Consider the following 19,530-nt stretch of genomic DNA (forward strand, 5'->3'; position numbering starts at 1 on the left):
TTGGCTCAGTGGATAGAGTGTCAGCCTGTGGACTGAAAGGTCCCAGGTTCGATTCCAGTCAAGGGCACATGCCCAGGTTGCGGGCTCGATCCCCAGTGGGGGGCGTGCAGGAGGCAGCCAATCAATGATTCTCTCATCATTGATGTTTCTATCTCTCTCTCTCCCTCTCCTTTCCTCTCTGAAATCAATAAAAATATATTAAAAAAAAAAGGTGTTAGAATTAGGCTCTCATACTTAATTACCTTTATATGATTGTACTCTTAATTATGTATAATGTAAAATGTCACCAAGGATAGTCACCCACATTGCAGATAGTTTATATCATGTAAGTTTTAAATCTCGTTACATGGCAGTTCCTCTAGAAACCCAGCACTTCCCTTTTATTGAAAAAACCAAAGCTAATTTTTTTTAGAGACTTTCAATGGACTTTCTTACACAAATAGCATTTGCTTCTGACTAAACTGTCAATGAAAATGAGTTACAGCTCTCTCGATTTCCGTGAATCCATCTGTCTTAAGTTATAACTTTCAGATATACTTTGAAAGGTCACACTAAATAGCCACTTAATTCTTAGATACTTGTAATTTCATTTTCTTCCATAATTGGAGTAAAAAAGACACTGTTATACCTGTAAGGCACAAATTGCTACATGGAGGTGAATTGTGCGGTCACATTTCACATCTGACAGTCACTCTCAAATTCTGAGCTGGATTCTTTTTAATTATAAATTTCAGAGATGGATTGTACAAAAACCTAATCCAAGCAGAAGCATTGGACAATTTTCTCTCCCATTTCCATGTAAAATCCATTCATATTTCTGAGCTCAAAAGCCAAAAATAATCATATATATTTAATCTATATATATGTAACCCTAATATGCAAATAGACTGAATGGTGGAACAACCAAACAACCGGTCACTGTGACATGCGCTGACCACAAGGGGGCTTGTGCAGAACATGGCAGGGGTCGGCAGCAGGCAGAAGAGTGTGGAACATGGCAAGGCATCAGCTGTGGTGGGATAGTGGAGCAGGTGAGCGGGGGTGCTAGACCAAGGCGGGGCGCCGGTCGCTGTCACCGGGATGAGCCTCTGGTGGTTACTGAAATTTCTATGCTCCCGCGTGCCATGGTCCCGCCCAGCACTGACACCTGCTCCTGGCGCTGGCCCTGCTCACACCCACTGCTGGTGCTGCTCCTTGCAACCACTGCCGGCGCCCGGCGCCAGCCCTGATCGCTCAGTACCATCAGTGGTGTGGGCGGTGACTGCCGGCCCTGATCACTCCTGAGGGCTTCTCCACCTCCCCGCTTGCACCTGCTGCTGGCATCAGCCCCAATCACTTCGTGCAGTCAGTGGGTGCGAGTGGGGTCAGTGCCGTCAGCGCGGCACGAGGGGCCAGGCGGGGGCACAGAGGATGGGCCAAGACCTGCCCCTGTACCCACCACAGCCTCGCAGCCCACAGTCCCATTCAAGGTGCACGAATTTGTGCACTGGGCCCCTAGTGTATATGTAATACATACGGGCATTTATTCTTATTACATATTTGAATTCTGAAAGCTTTGTGGAATGTACCATAAACCTAAAAAATTTCTAGCATGGGTCAATTACCTATGTCAAGTAAAACTCACAAGTTTTATTGGTGAAACTGATAAACTATCATGACCACATAGTCCATATTTTATTGCATTTATTTGGCTTTTATTACTGGACTATTTGTTGGGAAGATGAACATCTTCCTCAGTATGTTTTCCATCTCGAATGTCAAGGGTAGAGGTTCTGTCTTTTTATTAGCCTTATTTAACACCATGCATAGTAAATTCCAAGTGTATTCAGGAACAATAGATTCTGAGTACAAACTGCTCAGACAATCTCGGTTTTAACTAAAGTCCTAGAGCAGAGAAGGGTATTTCTACAGAGGGAGACTATCAAATACAGCAAATGGCTCACTGTTGGGTGTTGTCCAGAAACCAACCTGTTGCATTTTAAAGACAGGAGACTGACTTTACCTTTCAGGGAGAAACTGGTTGGCTCCCCAGTGAGTAAATGCCTAATACAAAATTTCCCTAAAGCGTCAAACTCCTCTTTGGACTCTGTTTTTGGACTTTTACTAATTCAAAGAAAAATATATTTATGATTTGGTACAGGGGATAGTCTGGATAGCACTTTAATAATACTTCCTTTAACTCCATGTTGAGAAAGAGTTGAACTTAAGATAAAATAACATCTGGGGTGCGCTGGGATCCAGGTAGAGAGGAGCAATGGGAGGCCAAAAGGGGGAACATCTATAATACTCTCAGCAATAAAGATTTTTTTAAAAAGATAAAATAACACTCATGAAATCAGTCTTTGGTGGTTTTATTACACAGGCCCTAGCTTTCTGACAAGTCAATTAAGAAAAAAAATAAAGGCACTTAAGATTTTATTATTTTTGTGAAGGGAAAGGAATGCACAAGTTGCTACAATAGAGTGGTAAATGTGGGACACGAGGCTCACACTTACTTACATACTAGAGGCCCAGTGCATGAAATTCGTGCACGGGTAGGGTCCCTAGGCCTGGCCGGTGATCAGGGCCAATCATGGCCCCCACTCGTACCCACCTTGGCCTGGCGCCACCCGCTCACCTGCTCCACCATCCTGCTGCAGTCCTGCTCTCATCGGGCCCATCCGGGCTGGCAGCATGTCCACTGCCTTCCACTGCCAGTGCTGCATTGCCAATGCCCACCATGTCCTGTGCCGCCCCCTGGTGGCCAACGTATGTCTAACTCCCGGTCAGTTGAACTCCCACCCGTGGGGACAATTTGCATATTAGCCTTTCATTATATAGGATGGACACTAAGCTACAACTGAGAAAGGAGAGGTTCTAGAACTTTACAATAGATCACTGTAGAACATAATTTGGGAATAATCTGTTCTGTTCAAATTTCCTTCAGTTTTAAAACTAGTTAAAATGCTCTATGTTCAGCTGAATCTGTTTTTACTAATTTGTTTTCAACAAAAGAGATACATATGGTAGATCGGCAAGTTTAAAAATATACTGACTATTTTATGAGTGAATGACTACAATATGGCACTAGCACTACCAGAATGCTTTTGGAAGTACAGCAAAATCCCAAACCCTAAAATTCTCATTTTCCTTTTAGAACAAATTTTGATATATCTTAAACAAGTTTCTGATATGTTACATAATTAAAAATGTTCCAATCTTGATGGGTATTAAACATTTTATTTAAAATTTTAAAGTAAAAAAAAAGAAGGTACACAAATACAGACTACGTTATGATGACCAAGGCAGTATTCTACATGGCAAAAGCAAAACAAAATTTTAAAAGTAAATGTATAAAGCAAAATACCTGATAGCCAATTCAGGCTGCATACACATAAAATGATTGGACCACATGCTTATACAAAATAAAATTTTTCTTAGAACACCAAAATTCCAACCATTCTGACTGTCAAATGCCTTTTCCCCCTGGTGAGTATTTTCAGAGAACTTTATATAATATAAAAAAGATTGACATGGCACTTAAAGACTACAAAATACAACACAATTAGAAACATATTTGTAATGCAATTCTGTATAAAATATACACAGTAAATCTTAGATTTTAAAAAAGGATTAAAAACTAAAGACCGCCCTGAATAATGGTTAAAACCTCATCACAGAAAAATGCTTATCGTTTGCAACATTGATAGAAAACTGATGGGATTTTTTTTTTGAGATGATATCTAACTTGAGGAAGTCATTCATTCAAAATGTACTTAAAATAGTAGGTAAAATAGAAACTCACTGCCTACCCCAAAATGTTTTGTCATGAGTACTCTTTCTAATATTTAACCACAGGACAAAAATAAAAGAATGACTCAAAAGTTTCCTCAAAATATGGTTCCAAAGACCCAACAGAATTCTAAGGTAGGTCCAGTAATGTGTTTTTAAACAAACTTATTCCATATTCTAAAATTTTAGAACTAATGCCCTAGGGGAAACAGCACCACTTAAAAGCAAGATCATAAACATATATCATAAGATGTCAGAATTTTCTGTAAGATTATGATTTGAAGTGAATACTGCTTTTTTTAAAAAACAAGTTTCAGGTATTAAGAGAAATATGTATACCTCTTAAATAAACATGTGGATATAAACATTTTTCCTTTGAGGTTTTCATTGCTTTCAGACATAATTATTTAAAGAAAAGACTACATGGCCAGGCAGGCCCTGGCCAGTGTGGCTCAGTTGGTTGGAGCATCGTCCTGTGCACCAAAAGGTGGTGGGCTCAATTCCCGGCAGGGCACATACCCAGCGTGTTCGATCCCCGGTCGGGGCACGTAAAGGGAAGTAACCGATCAGTGTTTCTCTCTCACACTGATGTTTGTGTAAGAGAGAGAGAAACTCTGTAGAATAATAATTAAAAAAAACCTTAAAATAAAAAGAGTACATGGTCCAAAACTTTGGAAAAATTATATTTCTAATGAAATGTAACATCCAAAAAAAGAAGATATTAAATGCCTACAAATTTTAAATAATTCTAAGCTGAAGACTCAACAGCTTTCCCCAAAATTAAATTTTACTAAGATTGGGGAATTATAAGTAATTTAGATGATTATGGTTACTTTTAGGTCCCTTTTCATAAAAAAAAAAAAAAAAATTAAAATAACAGAAGGATGCTATCTCTGGCATCCCTTTACATAATATGTTCCTAAACACTAATATTAATAAAACATAATCTGAAGAACTCTGCCTCTGAAATGTATTGTATTCTGTATTACATGTGCTACCTACTTGACAAAAACTTGCTTACGGGGTTGGGACTATGATGTGAGTGTATGAGTGGGTCCTGAACACTTATTCATGTTTATTATTTTTCATGGATTTCACTGCAGACTCCATAAACAGGGTCCAAAAGTGTGGATAATTTGTTTTAGGGTAGGAAATAAGCATGTTTAATACACTGTTTGGAAGATAAATTCTTTTCTTGTGTACTAAATTATAAGGGAAAATAGTATACATTCCGTCTCCATTGGATAAATGGAGTGTTTTTTACAAGTTTTGTAGTAAGTGCCTCCTTATTTAATCAAATCACAAAAGCAACTGTGAGATTTACTTTCCAATAAGAAATAAATATTACCATTGCACTTTTTTATATATCCTTTAAATTTCTATTTTTTCCTTCCTATATACTGAGAACTTTCCCATTCAGCTACATCATGGATCCTTTGAACTACATTTGTTAACATTCCAGTTAAAGTTCTGGCTAAAGGGACTAGCTCACAAAACTAACTCCTTAATATATTAAAGAACTCAAAAACAGCTAATGATTTGGAATCTGATTCTTAATAAAATGTGCCTAACTTTTTCCTCAAGAAGAATCTGTATTCCCCAATCCTAAGCAAGTAATACCTTTTATTACCGGTCAATTTAATAACTGCTGCCTTAAAAATCAGTAATTATCCAAGGCAATGATAAAATTTACAGCTGAATTTTTAAACACAAAGAATTCATAAAGTAACAGGTAATATAACAAGTTGCTATATTTTGAATTAACCTTTTTATTCCAAAATTAAATACTTAAAGGACGTATGACAAAAATCACAGGGAGGCTTATGATGTAATACCACCATGTGCCTTAATGCAACAGGTACTCTTTTTAAAAGCAGTGGTTAAGTAGTTTCTTCAAAGGAAAAAGACAACTTTGTTACTCATCAGTAGGCTGCTAGACTACCAGTATAACTGAATTTTGACACAATTGTCTGGAATCTAGTCTCATTTTTTTTATAGTTAAATTTACATGTAATAATTGACTCTTACAGTCAACAAATACAAGATATTGAGCGCTTCTTTGTAGTTGGCAAATATCAAATGGTTCATTATATCCAGGCTGGTAATGAGTTTTCCATGCATTAAATGGCAACACAAGCAAAATGCACAGTTGAGAAACGAGGATCAGACGCATTCTTCTGCAGACATCAAAAGAGGATTGATGTACTCAAAGCCTTCAAATTCAGACTGATCAATCTTCCTCACAATATCACTGTTGGGATAAAAATAAATTAATTTCCATAATCAATATTTCTTCAACTTAAATGGTAAAATAAGATTAAGAAACAAAAAATAAAGCTAATTTATGTAAATTATGGAAAGAAGTTTTACAAGTTTTTAGATTAATCCCAAAATATTTTCTAGAAGAATCAGGAGTCTTGGAAAAAAACAAAAAAGGCTAAAAGACTCGCAAGCAACTTTAGAATCAAAAGGTAGTCCAAACTGAAGGCTGAGATTTAAAAAGGCACAAGTTATCACTATTCTAGTTAATCTTAACTTTTGACCTGAACAACATTCATAGTTATAGGTAAACATCCAGGTCTGGATTAGGCATTCAATTTAGTAGTCACCTCAATAGCCAGATGGCATATATGGTGAAGAGAAGGCCCAGAAGACATTAACCAGAAGGAAAGGGCAATAGGAACAAGTACACTGAGAGACCTGGAATAAAGGGAGAATGCCACAGACAGGCAATGGGTCACAGGGAAGGGAGAGGTTGACATTCAGTTACACTGGGCTTCTAGTTAATATATGAGGAGTGAGTAGTACTATCGAATATTGTAATACTTCAATGTACACATCATACTGCAAAGCACAAAGTTACACAGGATATAGTTCCTGTCCTTCAAGGAGGGAAGGTACCTTATAGAACAGAAAGCTACAAGAGAAAGCAGTACCTGCTAAGTTTCATATAGGACAAGCTAAGTCCTGTTATAAAAACATTTCTAAAGAAAAGTGTGGTACTTGCTTTGGCAGCACATATACTAAAATCGGGAGGGTCCAGAGAAGATGAGCATGGCCTCTGTGTAAGGATGACATGCAAATTCTTGAAGCATTCACATTTTTTTTGAGAAGTACAGATTGGCAGTTATAGAACAGTCATGGGGATGTGGAGTAAGCAGGGAAATATGGTCAATAATATTGCGATAACTATGTATGGTGCTGGTTGTCTAGCCTTTGCTGTACACCTGAAACTGATATAAATGATACTGAATGTAAACTGTAATTTAAAAATTTTTTAAAAATCAAGAAAGCAAAACAAAATAAAAGGGTGACTTCTAGTTAGAGAAATAAAAAAAGCATTCATTTAACAAACACACTTATTGGATGAAATTATGAAAGATTATGCTAGGTCTGGGGAAATGCAAGTAATTTTGTTAGAGTTGGAGCACAGGAATAGAAGGGTATTAATGTGGCAGATGATTCTGGGAGGAAGGTAATGGCTAGCTCAGAGAACCTAGTGATGTTTACACTATGGAGTTTCACCTTGATCCATCCAAGACTGAGTTGCATGTGAGAAAGCTCTGAAAGATGGGGAAGATTTCAACAGATAAAAATTAAGGAAGAACATAGAGGAAATGGCAGGAGTAAAGGTTAGCAGCACACTATCAGGGAATGGTGAGTAAGAGACTAATCAGAACACAGCATTTGTGTTAAAGTATAGCAAGAGATATGGCTAGAAAGTTAGGCTGGAGCAGATGGTGGGAGGCCTTAAATGCTAGCCAAGAGGATAGATGTTATTTGCTAGGCAATGCGGGAGCTGTTAAAGGTTTCTGGAGTGGCACTTCATGAGGTGTACAGAATGGGATGCAAAGTGAAGGAGTCCAATTAGGAGGGTGGCATAATATTCTAGGTCTGATTTGAAAGAGATTTGAATTGGGTTTATGGCAATGCAAATGAAAAAGAAAGATGTGATGCAAATGATGAAGTAAAGGAAAAACAGACATGGACTTGGCGGATGAAGGTATTATATAGGTTTTTAATGAAAAGGAGGAATCAATGACCCTGATACTCTGAATCTGAGTGCAGGAATGCACAGTGTTGCAATGAGCAGAAAAAGGTAAATAAAAACAAGGAATCACTGAGAACAGAAAAAGAGACCATAAAGAGTCATTACTTTGATTTCAAACTTCATATGTTTGAGGTGCTTGTCTGACAAGCTAGGGAGGTGTTAAACAAGCGAATGGAAATGCAGCTCAGGAGAGATACCAGGGCGGTGGCTAGGTTTAGAAACCATCATTCATTTATTCTTCACAGCAACCTTGTGAGGTAGGCAATACAAGAAACAGGCTCAGAGAAGTTATGCAATTCACACCCAGGTTACCCAGCTGGTAAGAGTTGGTGTCTGAATTCAAATTCCGTCCTTTTGATTAAACCCAGTGCTCTTTCTAAAGCACGATGCTGTCTGAAATAATGACTTTGATACATATCTCTTTCCTTTAATAGACAGTAAGTTTTTTGCAAAATTGGCCTAAGTTTTGATCAGCTTTGAATGTCTAGTACTTAGCATAGTGCCTTTTACTCAATAATTGTTGGCCAAGTTAGCTGGGAGTCCTTTTTAATAGCTGGTATCCATGCTACGGGGCTGGCTGACATCCCCAAAATACAAACTGCATACAGCAAAGAGAAGGCTGGCATGAACAGAACCATGAAGCATCCTAGTCTCAAGGCGGGGACAAGGGAAGAAAAGATGACAAGTGGTCACAGAGGTGAAATAGAAACAGGATGGGTAGTTCCAACCAAAGCAAGGCCACGAGTGCCAAATGCTTTATAGACATCGGGGGACATTGGAACTGATCAAAACAGTTTAGAAAGTAAGAAGTCAATTCAACCTTCAAAAGCTGAAGGAACAGGTTAAATTGTGTTTGTTAAAGTGTTGGCAGTAAGAAAGTGCAATCAATTTTGACTATTATGAAGGCATTCGATAGAGATACTGCTTATTTTTCCTTTACCATGTGCATCTATTAACTATCTTGGAAAAAGCTTGCAGATGAAAAGAAAATAAGAAAAGAATGTGGTGGTTCAAAAAAGTGCTAAGATTCAGAAGAAAAAAATTAGGATATCTGAGCATGTTCACAGGCAGAGGGAAAGAAGCTGAAAAAAAGAAATTAAAGAAGGTGGAGTAATGGAGGCAACTGACAAAATAAGATCCTGGAGGAAAATAAGGGAACAGGTCTAGGAAAATAGGAGAGCACCCCTTGCAAAAGACAGATAGCTTTCCAAGAATGGGGAAGAAGAAAAAGGTTGAGAAGAGTTAAGAGAGCAATTCTGAGATGCAAGGCACCCTAATGACAGCTGAAAAGGGAGCAAGCTCACAACAGAGAGGCTTTGATCCTTGCAGTCAAGTTAAGGCAGGGTTAAGCCATTAAGTGATGGAGGTAGGGGTAAAATGTACAGACAGTTTGAAACAGCTGCAATGAGGAATGTGATAAGGATTAACAAGAAATAAATGTCTGCTGAGCTGTAAGATCCTCCTTGAGATGAGAGAATGAATCTGTAATGACAGGTAAAGGATCAAAACATCCCCAAATTATTCTAAAGCCTATTTTTACAATATGTAACATGAACACACAAAAATATGTGAGATCATTGCTGGCTGGACGTGATAAGTTGATGTAATTTTTTAAAAAAGCAATTTGGCAATACACATCAAGAGCTTTAAAATTTCATACCCCTTGACCTAATTCCCTTTCTAGGAATCTATCTTAAGGTAATACTCAGTAACTCGAAGATGGTCATCATCAAACGAAAAACAGTGCAGCGCTGTGGAAACAGCACAGGCCTTAGCCACTCATTATTTGGGTCTGAATCCTGGCTCTGCCCCCTCACATCTGTGTAACTTATGCTTAACCTCTCTGAGCCTCAGTTTCCTCATCTATAAAATGAGGATGACAATAACTAGGTTTACAAGGCTGTGAGAATTAGAGATAATGCATGTAAGTCAAAGTAGAAAATGGCCGTTATTGTCATAATTTATGATATAATAGATTCAAATACCCAGTAACTCAGTGGTTAGATAAATTATAGTATAATCTGATCACGAAACACTGTATAGCCACTAAAAGTAGGAATGTCAAAGAACTTTGACAATATTTCAGTCTATGGAATTACTTACTCATCATCTGGAGTGAGCTGGACAGGTTCATTAGTAAACTGAGAATCAAAGTTGTCCAAACCAAATTCCCCAGAAATATTTGGTTTAAAGGGAGGTACCACCTGCTTTTGCTCCATCTAGAAAGACAGATTGGATGACAGTTCAAGCCTGCATTCTTGGAAAAATCCCCCTCTACATTTCTCCTCTGCCCTCAGAGGTTTCCCAGTCTTATTAAAGCAAGTCCCTAGATAAAGTTCTACAACACTATTCACAGTGATGGAAGTAATTTACAAATCTGAGCAGTGATGCAGGTCTCAATATTACAATCTGTTCCACGTTACAGAGTGCTTTTAAGTAATTTAGGCTATGACACACTAGATTTTTAACATTCTTTCAAGGTAATAAAATTTGGCCCAAGATAATGATGAAACCTAATATAGAAAACAATCACAATTTACATACCATGTCCCAGTCAACATTTCGGAAGAATGGGTGTCCCTGAATATCAGCAAATCCTGTTTGAGGATGACAACCCAATCGTTCCTTTGGGTCCTATGGTGGAAAGAAATGTTTCAAAAATGGGTGAATATCATGCTTTAGAATACATCATCTTTGTGTCCTGTGTTTTGTGTCTACTATATGATACCTTTATTTCTGAAATCAGAATGGTCTACCTTTCCTTTCTAGAAGGTACAACACTAGATTCAAATGAGTTTCTGAAGCTTGTGACAAGTAAGATTTCCTCACGGCTCTTTTCCCAGCTGTCATGTAATTAAAGTGAAGCTGCAACCACCCCTTGCTAAAGAGAAATGGGAGGAAAAATAGAGCAGCAGAATAATTTGAGCAGCATCCAGCTATGTCTTTGCCATGGGTTACAGTGACAGTCAAATTTTGCAAACCCCCAAACTTCACAAGTTTGTTCTTAGCTCAATTTAGAAGCTCTATGCCCAATTACAGTAACAACCTATAATTTGTGTACAATAATGATACAACCTTTATCTGAACCACTGGATTGAGAAAGGGCCTGCAACTTAGCTTATTCATTACTGTGAAATGAAAACATGTTCCCATATCCCCCTCCCCCAATAAAAGGCATTTTATTTTGCATATTAACACCTCTGCCCTTCACTTTTCACTGTGTTCAAGTTTAGGTTTCTAGTTTAAAACTTTCCTCATATGAAGCACTCACCCTATATAATAAAAGGTTAATATGCAAATTGTCTCCTCGGGAGTTCGACCAACCAGGAGTTCAACCGCTCGCTATGACATGCGCTGACCACCAGGGGGTGGTGCCGAATGAAGGAAGGCCCCGACCAGCAGCCGGGGGAAGGAAGGCCCCTGATCGCCTAGGGACCCTACCCATGCACGAATTTCGTGCACTGGGCCTCTAGTTTAAAATAAGCTTTCAATTTCTTATTTTATTAAAAGTCATCATTATCTTATCCATTTATCTTAGAAGGTAAATGCACATTAACCTACCATTTGATTTGATTGCCAAGATCACTGTAATATAATAAAAAGTATATATTTGGTCTTTGTCCCTGGTTGGACCCAAAGTTTCTAAAACCCTTTTAACTTCCTGAGTGACAGGAGTGTCTTTTGTTATTCATAAGTCCTTTCAATAATTCCTGAGTTTACCCTAATAAGGTGACTCTTGGTGGGCCTCTAGATAGCTTCAGGATGGGGTCTGATTGCCAGAGGAACCAACCATGCGATTAAAGGGTTGGGACTTTCAGCCCAATTTCCACAGGGACTAGAAATTGAGTTTAATCACGAATGGCCAATGATATAATCAATCATGCTTATGTGAAAGAACCTCCATAAAAATCTCTATACCATGGGGGTCACAGAGCTTCTGGCTGGTGAACACATCTATGTGCCAGGAGGGTGGACACCCCAACTCCACAGGAACAGAAGCTCCTGTGCTCAGGACCCTTCTGGACCTCACCTCTTCATCTGGTTGTTCCTTTGTAATCTTTATAATACACCAGTGATAGTAAATAAGCGTTTTCCTGATTTTCTGTGAGCCATTCTAGCAAATTACTGAAACTAAAGTGTGGGGGAAAGAAGGGGGACCCCCAATTTTATAGCCAAATATAGTCAGACAGAAGTGGTACCCAATACTTGTGACTGGCCTCTGAAGTGAGGGCAGTCTTGTGGAATTGAGTCCTTACACCTGTGGAGTCTAATGCTAACTCCAGGTAGTGTCAGAAATGAACTGAAATATAGGACACATAGTTGGTATCTGGAGAGTTGGAGAATTGGTTGTTGGTGTGGAAAAAAACCTATACACTTGGTGTTATAAATGTTATAAGTAAAAACAGTTCAGAATCATAACTTTAGATAGATCCTAAAACTGTAGCCTACCATCTACAACAAACAACTGAATGCATTCAGGTTTGTTAAGAGCAAAGAAAATTCATTTCTTCTGAATGTTATCTAATCATAGGGTTTTTGACATGGGAATTTGTAGAGAACATGACTGCCCCAAGTGCTCAATAAGTAAAGAGACTGTATGAATATGAATCCAAAGAAAATTGAAAATAAGAGCAGAAAGTATAATTAAGACCATCCCCAAAGATGCAATTTTTCCTTAATTGAGTACACGGTATGTATCATTTACATTGAAAACAACATATGTAATATACAGCTGGGAGTAAGTTATATTGGCAAATGGGAAGGACAACTCATCTCAGTACCTAATGTTGTCAAATTACTCTTTGGTGAAGAGACAAATTCCAGATGTAACTGAATAAATTACATCCTCTGATAATTTGGAATTTTACATTGCTTGAACCTCTACTTACCAGTCTCATTTACATAGAGATAAACCAGTAAAGATTTTTTATACAGGATTTATACCTTGTTGAGAAAACTCTTCAGGACACTTGCAGCTTTTACAGACAGGGAACGTGGTATTCGAATTTGTTTTTCCAAAATAACTAGAAAGATAAAATAATGGCATTATATTTAACTTTTACATGGCTTTAATCTTTACATTTTTATTGTGAGATATTCAAGGCATTTTAGACTGCTTAAATATCTCTGTGTACTTTCCCAGCCCCATTCTTCTCCATTTTTAATCACTTACATGCCTGTTTTATTCTTTGACTACCTTACTATGCCTTAGTTTCCTCATCTGTAAAACTGGTAAAAATAATACCTGCTTCATAGGGTTGTTATGAGGTTTAAATGAGTTAATATCTGGAAAATGTGTGGCACGTATTACTATTTTGGATTTAACTGGACATTGCCAAATTATTCTTCAAAGATGTGTCAATTTCACTCCCACCAGCAGTCTATGAAGAGTTCCAGCTGCTCCACATCCTCACCAGCACTGGTATTAACAACACTTTAAATTTTTGCCAAATGTATGGGGTATGAAAGAGTAGTTCATTAATGTTTTAACATGCATATCCTAACCACTAGTGAGGTTGGACATCTTTCCACATTTTCCATGGCCATTTGGATTTGCTATTATATGAAATATTTATTCCTATTGTGTGAGTCCTTAATTATTAAATGTAGAATTTTATGGCAGTCTTCCCACTTCTTTGGACTGTGTGTTGGGGGTCTGTACTTATCTACTTGTTTCTGTTCTGTTCAACTCTGTATTCCCAATTGTGGGGCTTTTATCTTCACCTTTGGATACCTCTTATCTTCTTGGTACTCTACTTTTTCCCATATTGTTCTTGAACTTATGTACTCGGCCTTGGGTTCATGTGAAAAAACTGTCCTCTCTAGCCACAAGATTTCTTCCTCCAATCTCTGTTTGCAATATACAATCTGAAGGAAATTGTTTTTGAGTATGAGACGGTAACTGGCAAATGGAAATGGACACTTACAGAGGTAGAAAAGATGTATAAAAAAAGTCAAAGCCTCACATATTAAGGAATATATTGTCCAGATTATTTTATCCTTCCTTTTTTTAAAATTGATTTTTAGAGAGAGGAAGGGAAAGGGAGAGAGGGAGAGACATCGACGTGAGATCAAAACAACCATCAGCTGCCTCCTGCACAGCCCCTACTGGGGATCGAACTATCAACCCAGGTAATATGCGCTGTCCGGAAACAAACGGGCAACCTTTTGGTACACAGGACGACTCCTAACCAACTAAGTCACACCAGCCAGGGCTGTTTTCCTCTTTCTTACCTTGGAAGAGATAGTCCTCTGTGTTTTGATCAGGGTTATCAGAGCTCCCAACAATATCAAATGGAGACCTTCCTGCCATCATCTCAAACATTAGTACTCCAAGAGCCCACCAGTCAACACTGAAACCTTCAATAGAGAAATTTTAAATTATCCAATCAGCATTCTTGAACGTCATTAATTTGAGATTCACTTTATTACATAATAAAAAATAAACATAATGAGGAAGGCATAGAAGATTGCAAGCATATTTCACTTATCAACAAGGGGAGGTACCTGAGAGATAACTTTAAAAATAAACTATAAAAAAATAACACATTCAGTTTCTTTTCCTAAATAAATATGTAATTTCAGACTCATAGCCTGTATCTAATATTCTGTTCTGTTGACATAATTAAATTGCATTTAAGAATAACTTTCCTGGGTCTAAAACTTGATCTTTTGCTAGCTGATTAAAGATTCTTGAAGAGCCTTGGAATCAGATTATGAGCAGCTATCAGAAGTACCCATCCTCCTTTACATCTGCTGAAACAAGAGGACTAGACCCAAAGCAATCATGTTTTCTTAAGATAAAGCATGACTTAAAGATATTCCAGGAAATCTGAACAATCTTCCAGAGGCTGTTCTGAAGCCACATGGATGATGTTTAAATCCCTACTCTACCACTTCCCAGTTTTATGACCTTGAGGTTACTTAAATTTTCTATACATTAGTTTCCTCGTCTGTGAAATGGGAATTAACAGTGCTTACATCATATGATTGAGAGCATTAACTTGGGTAATATATAAACTGCTTAGAATAGTGCCTAGTACCCTTTAGTGCTTGTCACTAATAAAATATCATACAAATTTGTACCCCCAAATACTGTCCAAGTTCCACTGTCTCCAATTTCACAGTTTGGGCTTTAATGCAGATTTTAAGAGGATCAAGAAAGCTTATACTAATAAGATCAACATCAAAATACTATAGTGTACTATAATGCAATTTGTACCACATCTAACCACCCTTTTAACACATAGCTAAAATACCACCTATTGATTTATTACCATAGTCTTCTCCTCTTAAAATTTCAGGAGCAATGTAATTTGGAGTGCCACAGAAAGTGCTGGTTGTATCTCCTGGCCGTAATCCTTCCTTTTATAAAAAAGAAAAAAAGAGAAACAATAAGACCCAAAATTCTGTTTTAAATTCACCTCTTTTATTTCACCTATAGAAGCTCAGCATCTGTTAAGCTTAAATAAAATATCACTAGCACAGTTGCCTTTCACATTAAAATCATGGACTGAAATAGCTCAAAGAAAATCTGTCCTCATTAGATGTTGATAAAAAATCAGTTCAATTAGAGTAAAAGGAATCATATTTTATGAAGAAAAGAAGCACTTTAACCTTGCTTCCTAATATAACCACAGCTGCATTATGATGTTTCTCTCTGGTTGTTCCTAGGGCATAAGTTTTTTTGGTTTTGTATTTTAATAGCTGCAGGATGGAGAAAATTAAGACAAAACCCAGTAATCTGTATAAAAAGAGAAACTACACAATAACAAATGGAGCAATCACCAAGAAGCTGTAACAAACTATGTATGTACCTAACAACACAGCCTCAAAATACAAAGACTAAAAATAGACAAAAGTATTAGAATTTCACAATCCCTGCTATGGACTGAATGTATGTGTGCTTCCAAATTCATATGTGGAAGCCCTAATGTGATAGGGGAAGTGGAGCCTTTGGAAGGTAATTAGGTCATGAGTTTAGAGCCTCCAGGATGGGATTAGTGTCCTTATAAAAAGGGAAAGACAGCTAGCCCTGCTCCCCACTCCCATGGAGGATACACTAAGAAGACAGCCATCTGTAAATGATGAAGAGTGCTGGCATCTTGAACTTGGACTTCCCAGCCTCCAGAGCCATGAGAAACAAATGCTTGTTTTTGAAGCCACCTTGTTTTGAAGCAGCCCAAACTGATAATACAATCCCTAATCATGACAGGTGATTTTAACACATTTATTAAAAAAAAAACTAGAGGCCTGGTGCACGAAATTCGTGCACTCGGGGGTGGGGGGGGCGTCCCTCAGCCTGGCCTGCGCCCTCTTGCAGGGAGCAGGCCTAAGCTGTCAGTCAGACATCCTTAGCACTGCTGTGGAGATGGGAGAGGCTCCCACCATCGCTGCTGCGCTCACCAGCCGTGAGCCCGGATTCTAGCTGAGCAGTGCTGCCCCTGTGGGAGTGCATTGACCACCAGGGGGCAGCTCTTGCATTGAGCATCTGCGCCCCTGGTGGTCAGTTCACATCATAGCAACTGGTTGTTCCACCGCTGGGCCGAAACCAGCTCTCAGACATCCTCTGAGGCGTCCCAGATTGCAAGAAGGCACAGGCCAGGCTGAGGGACCCCATCAGTGCACGACTGGAGCTGGGGAGGGACGCAGGAGATTGGCCAGCTGGGGAGGGACTGCAGGAGGACTCCAGGGCGTTTCCGGCCTGGCTTGCTCAGTCCCGATCGGCCAGACCCCAAGAGCAAGCTAACCTACTGGTCGGAGCGTCTGTCCCCTGGTGGTCAGTGCACGTCAAAGCAACTGTTAACAGGCTGACTGTATGCCCCCCTGTGGTCAGTGCACATCATAGTGAGCAGTTGAGCAGCCTTAGCATATCATTAGCATATTACGTTTTGATTGGTTGAACGAACGACCGGATGACTAGACACTTAGCATATTAGGCTTTTATTATATAGGATAATAGATTACACACACAAAAAATTAGTAAGCACAGAAAGATTTGGACAAAAGCTAGAGCTGAAAAAATATATAAATTATGTATATACTAGTGGCCCAGTGCACAAAATTTGTGAACAGGGGCAGGGGGTTCCCTCAGCCCAGCCTGCACCCTCTCCAATCAGGGACTCCTTGGGGGATGTCCGACTGCCAGTTTCGGCCCGATCCCACTAATCCCTCTCCCAATCTAGGACCACTGGCTCCTAACTGTTCACCTGCCTGCCTGTCTCATCGCCCCTAACTGCCTCTGCCCGCCTGCCTGATTGCCCCTAACCCCTCTGCCTGCCTGACTGATTGCCCCCAACTGCCCTCCCCTGCCGGTCTGATCTCGCCCCCAACTGCCCTCCCCTGCTGGCCTGATTGCCCCTAACTGCCTCTGCCTCGGCCCCCACCACCATGTCTTTGTCCGTAAGGAAGTCGGACATCTGGAAGATGGCCGGTCGACGCGGTCTAATTAGCATATTACCTTTTATTAGTATAGATAGAATATGTCTACCTATGTTTCTGTGTGGAGAAAGGAAGAAGGAGGGAGAGAATGTGTGTGTGTGAGACTCCCTGCTTGAAAAATGGAGATTATATATCTTTTTTAAGTACACGTGAGATACTGACCAAATACTAAGTCATAAAGGAGGTCACGGTTTTATTCCTGGTTGAGGGCACATGCCCTGGTTGCAGGCTCGATCTCCAGTAGGGGGCATGTAGGAGGCAGCCAATCAATGAGTCTCTCTCATCATTGATGTTTCTAGCTCTCTCTCCCTTCCTCTCTGAAATCAATAAAAATATATAACAAATATATATATATATTTATGTAATAAAATAAAAACAAGCAAGATTTTTTAAAAATGAAATCAACAAGATAGTTAAATATACAATTAAGCATCTGCTTCTTTTACTTTATAACCATGTAATTCCCTATGTAATTACAGACTTCTTATTGTTAATGACTACATAAAATTCAACTGAATGTATGTACCTAGACTTTAACCATTTCCCTAAGTTAAATTATATGGTAAAAATTCCAAACAAAAAAAACAGGGGGGAGGGAGATATACATTGAAAAATCAAGACTTCTTTGCATTCCTGTCCCTGACACATCTTGCTCCAGCTCCCTAGAGGCAACCACTGTTATGAGGTTCTTGATGTGTCCCTCCTAAGATATTTTAGGCATAGTGTGTGTATTTTTCTTTAAATTTTACTCTATAAGCTATAACACTTCTATAAACATCTGGAAGAAATATTTAGTAATATGTTGTGACTCTAAAGATTATTTTGTGATCCCTCATAGGGATATGTAAGCTATTCTGTACATGTGGAAATATGACTGTGACTTAAGTTGTTTTGTACTATTGGCAATGACTTGACATATAATTTAATGATAAATGACATTCACTTTTAGGGCAAAAGTCAGAGGCAAGGGATGCAGTCTGTTAACCTGTAACAGAGCTATGCTAAATCATTCACTGTTGACTGAATTATCTAAATGTAGGCCCATCAGTTAAATTATCTAAAGCATAACAGAGATGTTACTATTAAAATTCCCCTGCTGATAAATCCTATATAATAAAAGGCTAATATGCAAATCGAGCAAATGGTGGAATCACCGGTTGCTATGATGTGCACTGACCACCAGGGGGCAGACGCTCAGTGCAGGAGCTGACCCCTGGTGGTCAGTGCGCTCCCACAGGGAGAACGCAGCTCAGCCAGAAGCAGGGCTCATGGCTGGTGAGCGCAGTGGCAATGGCAGGAGCCTCTCCTGCCTCCGCGGCAGCACTAAGGATGTCCGACTGTCAGCTTCCCTCTCCCCACAGGGCCTAAGCTGTCAGTTGGACATCCCCTGAGGGCTCCCAGACTGCGAGAGGACGCAGGCTGGGCTGAGGGACACCCCCCCACCGAGTGCACGAATATCGTGCACCAGACCTCTAGTAAATAAATAATTCATAAAATGGTTAAAGTTTTTCAGTGCATAATAATCAATGTTCACAAATATTTCAAACATAAGCCTAAAGCTATTAATTCAAGTTTTCATATGCCTCTAGTCATCACTATCCTAAGCACTCTTTATATAAAAGCATCTAGTGAGAAAGTGAAGAGATTGATTAAATTAATTAAACCTAAAGGAAGCATTTCTGTAGAAGCTACATAAAATTTTTTTAGTGTTTTAGATTTCCCAAGGAACTGTTACAAGGAAAAGAAATTCATCCAGTATTTGCCAGAGGTCTGACTTTTGGTAAGTTTAAATACTGACTCTTAAGTCATAAAATAAGAACATTCTATATCCTGGGGATTCATTTCGTATTTTGTGGAAAAAGATTGAACCCTTAAGCAAAACACTGTTACAAAAAGAATAAAACATCAAGAAATAAGGACGTGTCCTGAGAATGAACTATATTTTATGTCAGATATTTTAAAATTTAAATATAAAAAGAGATAAGTTTCCTAGGAAAATTTTAAATGCATTATTGAGAATTACAATTAAATGGCAAAAACTGGAAGATGATATGCAAGTAGTTGTGTTAAAGTTGAGGGACTGTAGATAATTTTTATCTTCAAAATTTTAATATCACAACTTTCAAAAAAAGGTTACAGAGCATACATAGAAATTAACTCATTGTAGGACATTTAACACTCACAGAAAATATGGAATTTTGTAAATGGTTAGAAAAAAAAGTACAGGGTGGGGCAAAAGTAGGTTTACAGTTGTGAATATGTAAAAC

The 19,530-nt window shown here is 38.7% G+C and overlaps 1 protein-coding gene across 2 annotated transcripts in view; it reads right to left on the reverse strand.

The window, feature by feature from the left end:
- Window positions 1–3,199: 3,199 nt before the first annotated feature.
- The window catches only part of PRKCI (protein kinase C iota), a 72,958-nt gene continuing 56,627 nt past the window's right edge, over window positions 3,200–19,530 (reverse strand). For both annotated transcript variants that reach the window (XM_080654043.1, XM_080654044.1), the window contains 6 exons: window positions 15,100–15,187; window positions 14,057–14,182; window positions 12,767–12,846; window positions 10,367–10,456; window positions 9,926–10,041; window positions 3,200–6,022 (listed from right to left, as the gene is read on the reverse strand). In XM_080654043.1, the coding sequence (XP_080510169.1) occupies window positions 5,935–6,022; window positions 9,926–10,041; window positions 10,367–10,456; window positions 12,767–12,846; window positions 14,057–14,182; window positions 15,100–15,187 (588 nt within the window). In that variant the 3' untranslated portion in view covers window positions 3,200–5,934. The remainder of the gene's footprint in view (window positions 6,023–9,925; window positions 10,042–10,366; window positions 10,457–12,766; window positions 12,847–14,056; window positions 14,183–15,099; window positions 15,188–19,530) is intronic.

Source organism: Plecotus auritus (assembly GCF_963455305.1).
Source record: "Plecotus auritus genome assembly, chromosome: 2".
Lineage (NCBI taxonomy): Eukaryota > Metazoa > Chordata > Mammalia > Chiroptera > Vespertilionidae > Plecotus > Plecotus auritus.